Source organism: Oryza sativa, chromosome 10 (genome assembly GCF_034140825.1).
Source record: "Oryza sativa Japonica Group chromosome 10, ASM3414082v1".
Lineage (NCBI taxonomy): Eukaryota > Viridiplantae > Streptophyta > Magnoliopsida > Poales > Poaceae > Oryza > Oryza sativa.
This window is the reverse complement of record NC_089044.1, coordinates 21331232-21347730: the sequence shown is the minus strand read 5'-3', so window position 1 is coordinate 21347730 and position 16499 is coordinate 21331232. Positions and strand designations below refer to the sequence as shown.

The following is a 16499-nucleotide window of genomic DNA, read 5'->3' as shown; positions in this document are numbered from 1 at the left end:
TAAATTTAGTCAAACTTAAAACAATTTAACTTTGATCAAAGTTAAAACATCTTATAACCTGAAACGGAGGGAGTAATAGTACTGCAGCAATTTGATTGACTGTGATTATTATCTAATCGTTTGCACTTTTGTCTCCAAGAGCTCTTTGCAGGTTTGGTTCTCTGTTCCATACAACGTAAAGGCAAAGCGACTCACATGCTCCTGGCTTGCAGGTGTGTCCACTAGTCTACTACACTTTGCACCAGAAAATTCAGAAGAAAGGTCGAAACTTGGTTAGTGATTACTTAAAAGATGAACCCCTCGGATCGCACTGCATCTTACTCCCTCCGTCCAAGAAAAACTCAATTCCTGAGTTTCCATGTCTAACATTTGACCGTTCATCTTATTTAAAAAAATTATGAAAAAATTTAAAAAGATAAGTCATGCATAAAGTATTATTCATGTTTTATCATCTAACAATAATAAAAATACTAATAAAAATTTTTCATATAAGATAGACAGTCAAACGTTGAACACAAAAACAACCGAAGAATTCGGTCATTTTGACAGAGGGAGTACTTTCGAGTAAATTGCAGCTTCGCAACGGGCGAAGTGGCACTGTGAACAGTGTCATCAACTCCTGTCTCTCTCCTGATGTGGTCACCTTGGATTTATTTCCCTCCAATTCCCACCAAGAAATGCAACGGCCATTTCTATCTCCTAAGGAACTGTTTAGTTCACGAACAAAAAATTTTCACACTGTCATATCGAATATATACATGCATGAAGTATTGAATGTAGATAAAAAAAAAATAATTACACAATTCACCAGAAAATTGTGATACAAATCTTTTAAATCTAATTGCGCCATGATTTGACAATATCGTGCTACAGTAAATATTTTCTAATGATGGTATCGTAGTTTCCTGGCGGAATCTGTAATTTGTTTTGTTATTAAACTATATTTAATACTTCAAATGTGTATCCATATATACGATGTGATATGAGGGGTAAAATTTTTTTCCCAACTAAACAAGCCCAATTTTCCACTATAAATTCCTAAAGCAGAGCTTAAATTGCAGCACTGCACCGCCGCTATTTCGCTGCAGATTACACATATCTAGAGCTAGAAGAAGCTAATTGCGCCGTGGCCGGAGCAATGCGCGCGGTGGCATGGCGCGTCGGTTGACGCGGACATGAGGCGTTCGCCGCGCGCGGCTGCCGCGGCGGTGCTGCCGGTTTTGCTGCCGCTGCTGCTGCTGCTGCTGAATTGGGCAGCGGCGCCGGTGGGCGCGGCGACGGCGGCGGAGACGCGGGCGCTGCTGGAGTTCAAGGCGGCGGTGACCGCGGATCCGGGCGCGGTGCTCGCGAACTGGACGCTGGGCGGCGACCCGTGCCGCGACTTCGGCGGGGTCTCCTGCTACCCCGCGTCCGGCGCCGTGCAGCGGCTGCGCCTCCACGGCGAGGGCCTGGAGGGCGTGCTCTCCCCGTCGCTCGCGCGGCTCCCCGCGCTGGAGTCCGTCTCGCTCTTCGGCAACCGCCTCTCCGGCGTGATCCCGGCGAGCTTCGTCGGCCTCGCGGCCACGCTCCACAAGCTCAACCTCAGCGGGAACGCGCTCTCCGGGGAGATACCGGCGTTTCTTGGCACTTTCCCTATGCTGCGGCTGCTCGACCTCTCCTACAACGCGTTCTCCGGCGAGATCCCGGCGACTCTGTTCGGCGAGTGCCCCCGCCTCCGCTACGTGTCGCTCGCGCACAACGCGCTCACCGGCCGCGTCCCGCCGGGCATCGGCAACTGCGTTCGCCTCGCCGGATTCGACTTCTCCTACAACAACCTCGACGGAGAGCTGCCCGATAAACTGTGCGCGCCGCCGGAGATGAGCTACATTTCTGTCCGGAGCAACTCGCTCTCCGGCGCCATTGACGGCAAGCTCGACGGCTGCCGAAGCCTCGACCTGTTCGACGTCGGGAGCAACAGCTTCTCCGGCGCCGCACCGTTCGGCCTTCTCGCCCTCGTCAACATCACCTACTTCAACGTCTCCTCCAACAACTTCGCCGGCGAAATCCCGAGCATCCCGACATGCGGCGACAGGTTCGCCTACCTCGACGCGTCCAGGAACAAGCTCACCGGCTCGGTGCCGGAAACCATGGCGAATTGCCGCAACCTGATGCTACTCAATTTGGGGGCCAATGGACAGGGCCTCACCGGCGGCATCCCTGCGGCGCTGTCGCAGCTGAAGAACCTGAATTTCCTTGACCTCTCGGAGAATGCGCTCACCGGCGTGATCCCGCCGGAGCTCGGCGACCTCTCCAACCTGGCACACTTCAACGTGTCCTTCAACAACCTCACCGGCTCAATCCCATCTTCTCCATTGCTGCAGCAGTTCGGCCCAACGGCATTCATGGGCAATCCATTCCTCTGTGGTCCGCCATTGGACCATGCCTGTCCAGGCCGGAACGCGAGGCGATTGGGAGTGCCGGTGATAGTCGCCATCGTCATCGCAGCCGCCATACTCGTCGGGATCTGCATCGTATCTGCCATGAACATCAAGGCATACAAGAACAAGAGGAGGAGGGAGCAGCAGCAGCACGACGACGAGGAGGAGATCCTCGTCTCCGACAGCGCGGCGATCGTGTCGCCGGGATCAACCGCCATCACCGGAAAGCTGGTGCTCTTCAGGAAGAACAGCTCGGCATCGAGGTACGAGGATTGGGAGGCCGGGACCAAGGCGGTGCTCGACAGGAACTGCCTCGTCGGCGTCGGGTCAGTCGGCGCCGTGTACAGGGCCAGCTTCGAGAGCGGCGCCTCCATCGCCGTCAAGAAGCTGGAGACGCTGGGGAGAATCACGAGCCAGGAGGAGTTCGAGCGTGAGATGGGCAGGCTACGTGGCCTCACCCACCCCAACCTTGTCACCTTCCATGGCTACTACTGGTCACCCTCGACCCAGCTTCTTCTCTCCGAGTTCGTCGACAATGGCAGCACATTGTACGATCACCTCCACGGCAGCCGTCGCCGTGCGGGCCCGGCGAGCACCGGCGGTGATGGCGGCGGCCTGCCATGGGAACGGCGGTTCAGGATCGCGGTGGCGACGGCGCGCGCGCTCGCGTACCTTCACCATGACTGCAAACCTCAGGTACTTCACCTCAACATCAAATCAAGAAACATCCTGCTGGACAACGAGCACGAAGCGAAGCTCTCAGATTTCGGGCTATCCAAGCTTCTGCCCGAACCGAGCAACCTACCAGGCTACGTGGCGCCGGAGCTAGCGTCGTCGTCGATGAGCTCGAGGCACGGCGGCGACAAGTGCGACGTGTTCAGCTTCGGGGTGGTGTTGCTGGAGATGGTGACGGGGCGGAAGCCGGTGAGCAGCCGCCATGGACGGCAGGGCACGGTGTTGGTGGTGGTCCTGCGCGACTACGTGAGGGAGATGGTGGAGAGCGGCACGGTCTCAGGCTGCTTCGACCTGAGCATGAGGAGATTCGTCGAGGCTGAGCTGGTGCAGGTGCTGAAGCTGGGCCTCGTGTGCACCTCCGAGTCGCCGTCGCGGCGGCCGAGCATGGCCGAGGTGGTGCAATTCTTGGAATCCATTAGAGGCAGTTCATGACTAACTATAATTAAATTGATTGGACATGCTCACCTGTCACTGTCAGCAGAGGAGGATTAGGGCGTTCGTGATACGATCAGAGGATACCAAATTTGTGACCCCGTTGTTTCATTCTTTGGTGTGTTTGTCACCTCGATTTCACAGTCCCTTTGTCACGTGTCATTATCATTTTGTTCAGATTTGTCACTGTAATAGGGGACGTTGTTTTAGGCTTATCCATGTGCAGAATGTACGGGTCATAGATGCAAATGCAAGAGCCATAGCAAAACACTTGAGAAAAATGAATAAACAACACAAAAGAACATAGCAAAACACAGTAGACAATTGAATATTGAATAGAACATAAAAAAACACAGGAGAAAATTGAAAATTGAATATGCAAAGAAACAAAACACAGGAGAAAATCTGAATATGCAAAAAAAAAAACTTCCCTTCCGAAAAAAAACATAGCAAAACACAGGAGAAATTTGAATATTGAATATGCAAAAAAAGCACAGAAGAAAAATCTGAATATTTTCAAAAAATACACAGGAGTGAATTGAATATGGAGAAAAATCTGAATATGCAAAAAAAAAATCTGAATATTTTCAAAAGAAAAGCACAGGAGAAAATTGAATATGGAGAAAATCTGAATATGAAAAACAAATAACACATGAGAAAATTGAATATGGAGAAAGATCTGAATATGCAAAAAAGAAATGGAGAAAATCTGAATAGGAGAAAATTGAAATTGAATGTGGAGAAAATCTGAATGTGCAAAAAATAAAAAAGAAATGGAGAAAATATGAATAGGAGAAAAATGAAATTGAATGTGGAGAAAAATCTGAATTTGCAAAAAATAAAACAAAAAAAATGGAGAAAATATGAATAGGAGAAAAATGAAATTGAATGTGGAGAAAAATCTGAATTTGCAAAAAATAAAACAAAAAAATGGAGAAAATATGAATAGGAGAAAATTGAAATTGAATGTGGAGAAAATCTGAATGTGCAAAAAATAAAAAAGAAATGGAGAAAATATGAATAGGAGAAAAATGAAATTGAATGTGGAGAAAAATCTGAATTTGCAAAAAATAAAACAAAAAAAATGGAGAAAATATGAATAGGAGAAAAATGAAATTGAATGTGGAGAAAAATCTGAATTTGCAAAAAATAAAACAAAAAAAATGGAGAAAATATGAATAGGAGAAAAATGAAATTGAATGTGGAGAAAAATCTGAATTTGCAAAAAATAAAACAAATGGAGAAAATATGAATAGGAGAAAAATGAAATTGAATGTGGATAAAAATCTGAATTTGCAAAAAATAAAACAAAAAACTCGCTAGAAGGAGGGCTCGAACCTCCGACCTTATGGTTAACAGCCATACGCTCTAGCCAACTGAGCTATTCCAGCTTGTTGGGTAGATGTGTAATGCACTAATACATATTGCGTACGTTTTTGAAGTATTGCTTGTACCAAACTGACAATCACATACTTACAGCGGCCGAGAAATTTTCGAGCCGGGATAAACTTAAACATACCTAGTATTTACTATAAAATTATTAACTTTAAATTCTTTTGAGAAAAATAATGGTGCATTCAATGTTGAGCCCAGTTGTTTGTGGTAGCCGGGCAATGGCTACGCGGCTGCGTAGTAGGATTAGGATGTGTACAGTACTGCACGTCAATACGTCATGCTCTACTGCACTTACGGTTAGGGATGAAAACGGATCGAAAATTGCTTTATCATATTCGTTTTCATATTTTTTTCAGAATTGGAATCGGAATCGAAAACTCGGATACGGAAATGAAATCGAATATTATCGAATACAGATACGGAGCGAATACGAGACGAAACGAATACGGTAGCAAATATTTACCGGTATATAAAAACCCCCTCAAATTGAGTTTCTTAATCAAGAAAGAGATATCGCTTATTATTTTTAATAAAGTAGTCAATAATAAAGTTGTAGATCTCATCGAGCTCTACAATATTGATATAAAGTTTGTCTTCATCTGATTCCGTATGAAAAAGTTATGTATATATACGTATTTTTTCTAAAATTTTCTCAATGTATGCGGATATCCAAAAAAAAAAATCCGGATAGTTTCCGACCGTTTTCCGATTCCGACGGATAGTACCCTTACTGTATTCGTTTTCGTTTCCGAGAAAAAATATCCGAATTCGTTTCCGAATCCGAGAATTTCCGGATAATTCCGACCGAAACTATCCGAATCCGAAAAATGGTCCGGACGGACGGAAGCTATCCGAACCAGTTTCATCCCTACTTACCTACTTACGGTGCCTTTGAAAATAAGGTTTGGTTGGGTTAACATGTTTCACGCAAAATAGAGATTAATTAAGTATTAAGTATGATAAATTTTAAAAAATAATTTAAATAAAATTTTAATTTAATTAATTATTAAAGAAACCTTTATATACAGTTTTTCATGAAACACAACATTTAGCAGTTTGAACATATAAAACGAGAAAGTAGCTCAACCAAGTAGTTGAATCAAACCCGACCTAAGCATGTTTTCGAAAACAGTAATCCAATCGACTAATCCTAAAAAAAACACAATAAGCGATGTGAACGTAGTTGAATTGATTAAGTTACTTGTGGTGGAACCAACCCATATTGTTTCAAATGATAGACTTGAGATGGGTGCTGGCTTTTAGGACTAATTTTCTTTAAGTGGTAGGTGACGTACCCATCGACAGCGAGCGTGACTTCGTTAATCTTAAGATATGACAATCCAGTCGTTTGGAGGTGCTTATATGAATAGTGTGTGTGCGCGTGTTCACGTGGGCCGCATGTAAGTTACGATCCCGTTCAGCCTAATTAATATGGACCTCACGTACGTTAAAATCCAATTCTGGCCCAATTAATATGGCCTGACGTAAGTTGCGATTCCATTTCGGCCTATATGGGTAAGTCCACTTGTCGTACCTCATATTTACGTCGAAATCGTTTGACATCTCTTATCTCCAATACAAAAAATTTTCACCCCTAAACTATACAAAATTTAAGTCCTATTGCAATATGGATGTCTAGTTTCATGACGTGGCATCCGAGTTAGTGAAAAAAAGGGGCCCGTGTGTCAGCGTCCTTTTCTTCCCAGGAGAGGAGGAGGTGGCGGCGGGAGAGTGGGGGAGAGGCCGGTGAGCTTGGGAGGGAGGGGGAGGCGTACGACTAGGGGTGGATATCGAGCTAGCTCGGCTCAGCTCGGCTCGGCTCGCATCGGCTCGTTAACATAGCGAGCTAGCTCGGCTCGGCTCGATAAGCAAACGAGCTATAACTGCAGCTCGGCTCGGCTCGTCGAAAAGCTCGAGCTAGCTCGTTTGGCTCGTGAGCTCACCAGTGCTAGTTGAGTTCAGGAGTTTCAGGTGACAGGGAAGATGGATGCCAAAATCAAATCAAGAGCACCATGAGAAAAGAAGCATTCAAATCTTCAAGAATAAGATTCAAGGGACAGGAATAGCAAGATTGAAGCACAGGGGCTGAGATATCAACAACATGCAAGTGCACAACCAACTTTCCAGAATCTTGATTGAATCTTGTCGATTTCCTGAAAAAATCCTCAATATTGAAAGCAGCCATGGACGGAAAGTCCAATCCCAATGACGCGCGATGAGAGCAAGGCTGTGCTTTGCTTCTATTTCAGGCACCAACACTGCTGCACTTTGATGTATGTAGAGGAGGAGGCGAGGAGCAGCAGCCGACGAGAACACGGCGCTGGTGGGCTAATGGACGCGGAGAGTTTCGACAACTAGCGGCGGCGGCTAGAGGACGAAGAGGATGAGACGATTTAGGGTTATAAAATGTACCTTGGAGATGTGCCAAATGGGCTTTTCTTTGGCCCACGATCGTTACTGCTTGCTAGCCGCATAGGGCGCTGCTGTTGCCGCCTGCTTTGTTGCTTGGCTCGTTTGGCTCGCGAGCAGCTCGTGAGCCAGCTCGAGCTGGCTCATTATAGCTAACGAGCTAAAATCCCAGCTCGGCTCGTTAATAAAACGAAACGAGTCGAGCCGAGCCAAGCCGAGCTTGTCACGAGTCGAGCGAGCTAACGAGTCACGAGCTTTTCGTCCAGCCCTACGTACGACAAGCCTGTCCGAGCTCGCTCGGCCTCCATGCAAGGGAGGCAGAGGCGGGAGAGGGGGGGAGGCGGTTGGTGAGCACGGCTGAGCTCCTGTTGTCCCGCGTCGCCGGCAGATGTCTTCTACTGCTCCGCCATTATTAATTGAATCTGTTGCTGCTAGTTCATGTTGCTAGTGCGGAGTCAACACGGTGTGACGGCTCCCGTTTCCCGGGCACGACATCAGCTAGAGAGGGAAAGGGTGGCTCCGACGTCACCAAGCTCGAGCGGCCGCCTTGACTCCTCTCTCTTGAGTGACGCGGGTGATGGGAGAGACGACGATGGCAGTAGCTGGCGGTGCGGATCAACCATCTTCTGCCTCGATCTCGTGGTGGCTCAGTCCTAATTCTCAATTTCCCCGCGCATGCCCATTCCAATGACCCTTCTTCTCGCCCTCGTCTTCGATGCCGCGGGCCGCGCCGTCCTCAGCGTCCGCCTCCGCTAATCCCGCCTCAACCTCGCCAGTCGCGTCGTCCTCAGTGTCCACCTCCTCCCGCCTTGCCTCAACCTCGCCGGCCGCGCCTTCCACAGCCTTCCTCTCCCTGTGCTGGAACAGTTGCGGGTGGAACAGGTGGTAGAGCTGGTCGGATGATGTGGTGAGGGGTGAGGGGAATGAGATCTTTGTCAGGTGCGGGAAGCGATGACAACAAAGGTGGTGTGGGGGCGAAAGGGATGCTCCAGCGGTGGTGGCGCGTAGCCACCGAGGTAGACGCGAGGTGGGGTCGGGATGAGGGGCACCATGCCTGACAAGTGGGCCTAGACATCTGTCACGTCATTAAAAACAGGGTAAAATAGGATCTATACTGCTATGGGATCTAAGTTGCACGGTCAAGATTTCTGGTACCAAGGATTAAGGATATCAAACAAACTCGACGCAAAGCTGAAGGAAAGTAAGTGAACTTATTCTACGTCAGTTAGAGTACCGCCCGCTTCATCTTCGTCGCCATCCGGTACGGCCCAATCAAAAGAGACCGTTTGTTGGTCGCGAACTCGCGATCATGACCCAAGCCCAGATGCGATGTCAGTGTACGCTTGCAGTTAGAAGAGTCAAGATTGTGATCTAATCCGAGAGAAAAACAGAGCTAACATGATCACATCGGGACGTGTTTGGTCTTCGGTTCGGTGGGTCTCAAGTTCTGAACTTTCTGTCAAGCGTCCGAATTACGGCGTCTCCTCGCCCACAGGTTGCCGCTGCAGTTTGCAGCCGAATAGCCTCAGCACGTTCTTCACGGAAGAAAGAAGTTAGTAGCAAGCTCCGCATGGCCATGGATTCTTTCCTCTGCTTCCACAGCTTTGATTTTTACCGTCATTTGGGTGGTACTACTAATTTACTTCTAATAATACTAGTAGTATAATACTACCAGTAGAGAGCACCAGAGAGCTCAACTGGGATAGATAGATGGATGAATGGATGTCCTACATAATTATTAAGCATGCCATTTGTTCTTATAATGGATAAAATCAAGCCTTTACAACCACTTATTACATTGTCTTTGATACAAAGTCAAAAGTAGCATCGAGAAGAAAACAATTTAATTAAGCACGCCATGGGCCATGGAAGAAACAAAACTAGATGTATATGGCTGCCTGTCGCAGCCTCACAAACTTAGCTTGGATACGCATGGCGTGCCACATACATGTCTTTAGTGTCACAGAGTGATTTTTTTGGAGGCGCCCAAGGCGAGTGCCGTCTGCCTGAACTCGAGCATCTTGTCGGCGTCATCCGGCAAGACGCCCCTGGCCGCATCGGTGGCGCGGAAGAGATCCTCCCACGCGGCCAGCGCCGGCGTCCTCGCCGGGTCGATCATCCTGCGCCCGATCAGCTTCTTGATCGCCGTGAACCACCCGAGGTAGCCGCCGAGCACGACGTCGACGAGCCCGACGCCGTCGCCGCCGAAGAAGGGCTTCCCCCCGGAGCACTCCCGGAGCGCGCCCTCCAGCGTCTCCAGCGCCGCGTCGGCCTGCGCCACCGCCGCCGCCCTCTCCTCCTCCGTCTCGCTCCGGAACAGGATCCCCAGCCACGCCAGCCGCACCTTGTCGTCGACGTATGCCGCCCAGAACCGCGCCACGGCGCGCTCGTAGGGGTCGGAGGGCAGCACGGCGGGGGGGCGGTCGGGCCAGGCCTCGTCGATGTACTGCAGGATGACCTGCGACTCGTTGACGGGGCGGCCGGCGTGGAGGAGGACGGGGACGGTCTTGTTGACCGGGTTGGAGGCGAGGAGGAGGTCGCTCTTGTCGCCCAGGTTCTCCTCCACGAACTCGTACGGCAGTGACTTGAGGTTGAGGACGAAGCGCACCCTGAGCACGAACGCGCTGGTCCACATCCCCAGTAGCTTCAGCTCGCCGTCTCCCGCCATTGCCACGTCTCGTTCTCGAGCTACTCGATCGCCGTGTACCCTCCCGAGGTGTAGTCGTTGGCTCGGTTATATTTGGTCGGGCAATTGGGTTATATGTAGCTATAGCAGCAACAGCAATTGGAGCGTGGATTGGATGGAACTTGGGAGCGTGCAGTTGACTGACTTGTACAGTATTACCGATGTACCTGGCGCTGGAGGTCGGAGCCAGCAGCTAGCTTGATGGGAACGTGTGTGTTGTCATCCAGATCTCTCGATCCCAAGACGGCTGATCAGTTGATCCGATCCATCATCCATGTCGCAAGCACAGTCGTCACTCATCGGTCAAGTCTTGTCCTTTTTTCTTTTCTTGAAAAGATATACTCTATCCGTTTCGTATTATAAGTCATTTAATCAAGTTTATAAAAAAATATAATAGTATTTTCAATACATAACAAACATATTATCAAAATATATTCGATGTTCCTTTAAAAAATATATTTGATGTTCAATTTAATGAAACTAATTTGAAATTTTAGATAGTGCTAATTTTTTCTATAAATTTAATCAAACTTAATAAAATTTGACTAGAAAAAAAAGTTAAATGATTTATAATATAAAACGGAGGGAGAACGTATATTTCTTAAAACAATTTCACAAACGGACCTGCGGCTGAAATGGGATGTTCACAATCCAGTTCCGTCCCAGACATAACGGGCTGCATCTCCTAAAAAAACCAAGGCAAAATTTGCTACAGGACACACAAAAAACGTGTAATTGACTGAGGGACACCGCGAAAACGTGGAGCTGCCCCAGGACACTACAAAAACTGTGTAATTTGCTGTAGGACACTAGCGCCATTATTTTATCATTTCCCGGTTGAAAGTGGTCTCTTTTTTTGTCAAAATGCCCAGATTACCCTTGTCGCCATCTATAGCTGACTCGGTCGAGTCGAAACGGGGTTGATCTCTTTCGTCGCCACACACCACCGAGAAAAAAATCCCCAATCCCTAACCCTAGCTTGCGGCGGCGGCAGCGGCGGTGGCGGGGGAGGTGGCGGGGGAGGCTTTAGCGACGGCGGCGACATCAGCGGCGACGAAGACCTACTCGGCTTAGGTGGCTGCGGCGGTAAAGATGGATGGCTCTGCTTCTTCTTTGGCAGTACGTCGCCGCACCGGTGAGTTGTTCTTGGGCAAATGTCCATTGTGCGGGACCCAGCTGGTGGCTCGGACCTCGAGGACCCCGAAGAATCCAAACAAGAATTTTGTGAAGTGCCCTAATCTTGAGAATGTGAGTATATGCTTTAGAATCAGTTGAATTCGATTTTTTTGTTGTTCGGTCTGCTGATCCAATGAATTAAAATTTTTTGCAGACACCATACGCTTGCAGATTTTTTATGTGGGAAGGTCAATATGAGCAATTTTTGGCCGATGGCCATGTAGGTCTGGGATATCAGACAGGATATGAGCAGTTCAATGTTGAAGCACTGTCGTCGATGGGGATTGAGGGCTTACCATTGAAGGGATGTGCAGCACTGGGACGAATGTTAGTGTACCTGGCAGTTGTGCAAGCTTTGTTGTTGCTGTTGATATTGGTAGTTGTCATTAGCAAGTAGGCAAGCAACCAAAGAGTATGTTGGTACCTATGTAATGTGAATCTGGTTGATGTAATGTGGTTGTCTGAAATTGACTTGTTTGAAGAATGAATCATGAAATGATATTGAGAGATGTGTTGATTTGTATGTGTATTTGCTTTATTTGACAAAAATGCCCAATTTAATTGGCAGCATTTTAGCTGTAAATTTAACTGGTAACTCAAATATAGATAGAATTGGCAGAAATTTTGGCAGCATCTGTGCATAATTTGTACAATCACATGTCATAATCACATATCAAAAGGGCAAATTCAATTCCATTGCACAGCAAGATATAGTGTCATGATGAACTGTCACATAGCCATAGCACAAAAGCCATTAAACTTGGTCTATACAAAAGCCACATATGACATATTGGCCACCACACTGCCCAGAGCAGATAGCTATACAAAAGAAGTGCACATAGCACATATTGGCATGGTGCCATACAGTCAGGTTAAAGGGGCATGTTTGCATCCCACATCTAAGCCTGCTGATGCCCTAAGACCCGCCCCATTCCCAATCCACACCACAGCAGTTAGCTCAAATAGTTCAAACCAACCCAACCCGCAAATCTCCTTTCAGAATCCAAACCAATCCAATCCATTTCTCACCTCAGTCCACACCGCACCAACCCATTCCCTTCCTATGGATTCAGTCCACCCTGTCAAACCATTTCAGACCATTTAGAATCCACCCCGACCACAAACCCATTTGATTCACCATCAACCAGAACATGCATTTCGTCACGCACAACCTGAACGGCAGCAGCAAGCCGGCGTTCATAGCGTCAGCGACATGTTTGCGTCGACCTCGCCGTCTGTCAAGCCGAGCACGCGGTGGCCGCGATGCAGCTTGTTCTGGCGCCGCCGCCATGGTCCACCCGTCTGGCGTCGTCGTCGTCCCGTGGAGGCTACATGTTGAGCGACCGGTTCTACAGCCCGTCTCACTTCCGCCGCCAGCAGATGCTGCTGCTACAACAGCAGCAGCTGCTGCAGGGGCAACGGCCGCCTTCGTCCTCCCCCTCGCCGGCGACGGCGCCCAGGGCGGCGAGGCAGAAGCCGCTGCCATCGCCGCCGCCGCCTCCCTTTCTGGTGGAGGCGGCGAGGCAGAAGGAGGTAGAGAGGCAGGTGGACGCGGTTGTTCAGTCAAAGCCGTGGTGTCGCCGTTGCCGTCCTCCGCGGATGTGAAAAGGCCGCCTGTGGAGGAATCGGTGCCGGAGCCAGTGCGAGCGGAGGAGGAGGCGGCCGCGATGCAGCTTGTTAATCGACCAGGGAACATGCATTGTCTCATCGACCGCTGGAGTGTGTTGTCCACGACTGAGACCTGATCTAGCCTTCTTAGTGGAAACCATTCACAATCCATGGGCTCAATCCATGGACTGAATCCACATTATACTCAAAAAATCATAACCATCACCAAACCGCCCCAATCCTCTTTTCCGGTGGATCCAAATTGATCCAACCCATTTATAGCGTGTGCCCATTTCAATCCAACCAAAGCAAACCCAAATACAAAACCAATCCATTTAACCCATTCCAATCCAGTCCATTAGCAGGCTTACCCACATCTACAAAAGCGAAAATAAACTTCATTTGCCACCACCAGCCTTCTTGCTTGGAGATTTTCTAGTATTCTTCTCCTGGTTTGTGGGTGGAGCTGCAACATCCAAATTGAGAGCCCTTGCCCTGCTCCTTGTTATAGGGCTTGTAGTAGTGACCACAGATGGTCTAGATCTTGTAGGTGTGGACCTGCAAAATGTGAAAATGCCAAATAAAATCAGCTTTTAGTCTAGTTTGGGTTACACATTTGAATCTAAACATTTCAGTTGTAAAAAAATGCACAGCTTTGAACTTAGACATTTGCTGTTGATTCTTGTAATGGAGGATCTTGCACAGATAGAACAACTTTCTTCACTCTTTTCCTTTTGGGCTTTGGTGGGGCTGGTGGTGGGGCATTTGGGTCATGAACTGGCTCATTACAGGTTTTCTTGGTGTGGCCAAATTGACCACACCTCTTGCATCTGTACTTTCTTTTCCCTACTCCACCTTCTTCCACCCCCTTAATCCTTCTGCTTCTAGGTCTACCAGCTGACCTCTTCAACAGAGGTGGATGTAACTTCAATCCAATATTACCCTTAGCCCATTGGGCCTTGTCTGTCATTGGAACCACATGACCAGCATATGCCCTCTTGAATGCTGCAACATAGTAGTACTCGTCAACAAATTGTTCCAATTCAAGCCCCCTCCTTGAAATGATCAGAAAAATTACATGTGTGCAAGGTATGCCTGTTATCTGCCATTGCCTACAACTACATTCTCTAGTGTTCAAGTCAACAGTGTGCCTCCATGTCTTCAAGTCCCTACCAGTGCCACCTATCTCCCCTAGGTGCTTGTGGGCTGAGTACAGTTTATATCCAAGGTCCCTACTCCTAGCATACAGTGTCTTCATAACACTTGGCAGAATTTGTCCAGTCAGCTTCTCAGCAAGCCTTTTCCTAATAGAAATTCTCTCCATGATCATATGTCTGATCTTATCCATCAGATCAACAACAGGGAGTGATTTCTCATGCCTGATCCAACTATTGAAGGTCTCTGCTATGTTATTTGTGACATAGTCACACTTACTAACAGGTGAGAATTTACTTCTAGTCCAAATGTGCTTATGGAAGTCATCAATCCACTCTGTGGCTCTAGGACATGCCTCTTTCATCTCATTGTAGTGACCCTCATATATGTCCTGCCTATAGGCTCTTGAGGCAGACCATAGATTCCTCTCAAACACTTCACCACTGAACCTTTTCTGAAAGTTCTTCACCAAGTGTCTCATGCATTCCCTGTGCTCAACTCCATTGTTGAATACTCTGGTCACAGTTGTGTCAATGCCTTTGCCAGCATCTGTGGACAGAACCAAACCCACTGGGGACCCAATTGCCATGTGAAGCTTATCCATGAACCAAGCCCAGTTTTCTGTACTTTCAGACTCAAACACCCCATAGGCAACAGGAAACATCCAATTATGGCCATCAACACCAATTGCCGATGCCAATTGCCCCCTCCACTTTCCAGTTAGTACTGTTGAGTCAATCCCTAAATATGGTCTGCAACCATTCAAAAAACCATCAACACAAGGTTTTAGTGCCACAAACATCCTACTGAAATGGTTCTTCCCATTCACTGAAACATGATCAACTTCCACAATGGATCTAGGACTTATCCTCTCTAATTCTGCTTTGAAGCTGTAAGCTGCATCAAAACTATCCTCCCATTTTCCTAGGATCTCATCAAGTGCCATTTGTCTATCGTCCCAAACAACGTAGTAGGAAATCTTTATCTTGTACATCTCTTCCAACACCTTCTTTAAAGCAGTAGCACCAATAGTTGGTTCTTGCCTCAATTTATTGATCACACGATCTCTCACCCAGGAATTTGTGGCCATGCAATTGTTCTCCACACCAGCTATGCTAGCACAATTATGTGGGTAAGGAAGCTTCTTTATCTGAAAAAATAGCAAATCAAATTATAACTTTCATGAAAAAAAAATCAGAGAACAACAAATTCCAAATCAAGTAGGCTTACTTACTTGCCAAGTTCTCCCATCCGGCGTCTAGAAGCATGAATCCTCCACTTGCATCGCTGAGCCTTACAGTATGCTCTATACCTCCTTGATTCGCTATAAGGCACTGCAAGTTCAACTTCTTTCAGTACTGCATATTGTCTAATGCACCTTTTAAAACAATTACCATCTTCAAATGTAACATCAATAGCTATCTTAGGATTGTCTACATCAGTTACATGTGCCACTGACTCACAACCCTCCTCGTCGTCAACGGCTAAATCGTCTCGGTCTTCGTCAGAATCTGGCTCATAGTCAGGATCAACTGCCTCATCGTCTGACACCAAGTCGTTATACTTCTCTTTCTCATCATCTACACCAACATACTCAACCTCATCACTCTCACCCCAATCATCAGCCTTTTTCTTACTAGATGCCTTAGTAGGTTTGATAGTTTTATGACCAACAACTTGGCTCTCTTGAGTTGCTAATACATGGTCAGTACAAGCAACATGTCCATCTCCTGTTTCATTACTAGCCGGCCCTTGACTATTGCCCTGATCCGTACAAGGCTCGGTCCTATTTCGTGGGTCATCACTCACATTAACAATCAATGGGAGCCTCCTCATCTCCCAGTACATGTCAAATGCATCAAGCAATGAACTATCGAAAGCTATCTCCGCATACCTCTTAGCACTTTTGTCTCAATAAGACACACTTATCTCCTGCTAACAACTATGTTTCACCTCGCCAACGAGATCATTAATAAGGTTAATCCAGCAAATTGTATCCTTGTCTAATACCCAATTAATATCACGAGAAACATGAAATTCTGGTCTACCATTGTCATGAAACTCAACGTATGGACAAACCCGAATAGCAACTCTGCAAGCTGAGCTAGCGTCCATCCTACGCGGCAAAAAAACCCAAATAAAATGAACACATTTCAATCAAATCCCAAAGAACATCGCAACACATATCAGTGGAAATCAGAACTCTTCCTACCCTATTTCCTAACTAAAGTTCACAAAGCTTACCCTTCAGGAACCCAAGACATGTCCAATGCCTTCAAAGGAAGCTCACAACTCATCAACCGCATTGATGCCCTTTTCACTGCTAACTTCTTCCTCGGCGTCGCCATCCTCCCTGCCAATGTCACTTCTCCATCGCCCGCCGTCGCCGCTGCTGTCGCCGCTGTCGTTGCCGCCGTCTTCGTCGCCGCCGTCGCCGAAGCCTCCCCCGCCACCTTCGCCGCCACCGCCACCGCCGCCGCCGCAAG

General features: G+C 47.7%; 2 protein-coding genes, 1 non-coding gene and 1 pseudogene across 3 annotated transcripts; 1 reads left to right on the top strand and 3 right to left on the bottom strand.

The window, feature by feature from the left end:
* Positions 1–1065: 1065 nt before the first annotated feature.
* On the top strand, positions 1066–3797 carry LOC9272367 (probable LRR receptor-like serine/threonine-protein kinase At1g12460). The gene has a single exon (XM_015758465.3). The coding sequence runs from the start codon at positions 1176–1178 to the stop codon at positions 3582–3584; it is 2409 nt and encodes an 802-aa protein (XP_015613951.1). The 5' UTR covers positions 1066–1175; the 3' UTR covers positions 3585–3797.
* Positions 3798–4901: 1104 nt separating this feature from the next.
* On the bottom strand, positions 4902–4975 carry TRNAN-GUU (transfer RNA asparagine (anticodon GUU)). The gene has a single exon. It is a non-coding gene; the product is annotated as a tRNA-Asn (tRNA).
* A 4145-nt stretch (positions 4976–9120) lies between these two features.
* Positions 9121–10120, bottom strand: LOC4349210 (probable glutathione S-transferase GSTU6). Its single transcript, XM_015758872.2, has one exon. The coding sequence runs from the start codon at positions 10054–10056 to the stop codon at positions 9349–9351; it is 708 nt and encodes a 235-aa protein (XP_015614358.1). The 5' UTR covers positions 10057–10120; the 3' UTR covers positions 9121–9348.
* A 3399-nt stretch (positions 10121–13519) lies between these two features.
* LOC136353572 (uncharacterized) lies at positions 13520–16361 on the bottom strand (annotated as a pseudogene).
* Between the last annotated feature and the right edge of the window lie 138 nt (positions 16362–16499).

What these genes read in the sequence shown, in the direction of transcription:
- LOC4349210 (XM_015758872.2), bottom strand. Translation starts at nt 10,056, where the DNA reads ATGGCGGGAGACGGCGAGCTGAAGCTACTGGGGATGTGGACCAGCGCG.
- LOC9272367 (XM_015758465.3), top strand. Translation starts at nt 1,176, where the DNA reads ATGAGGCGTTCGCCGCGCGCGGCTGCCGCGGCGGTGCTGCCGGTTTTG.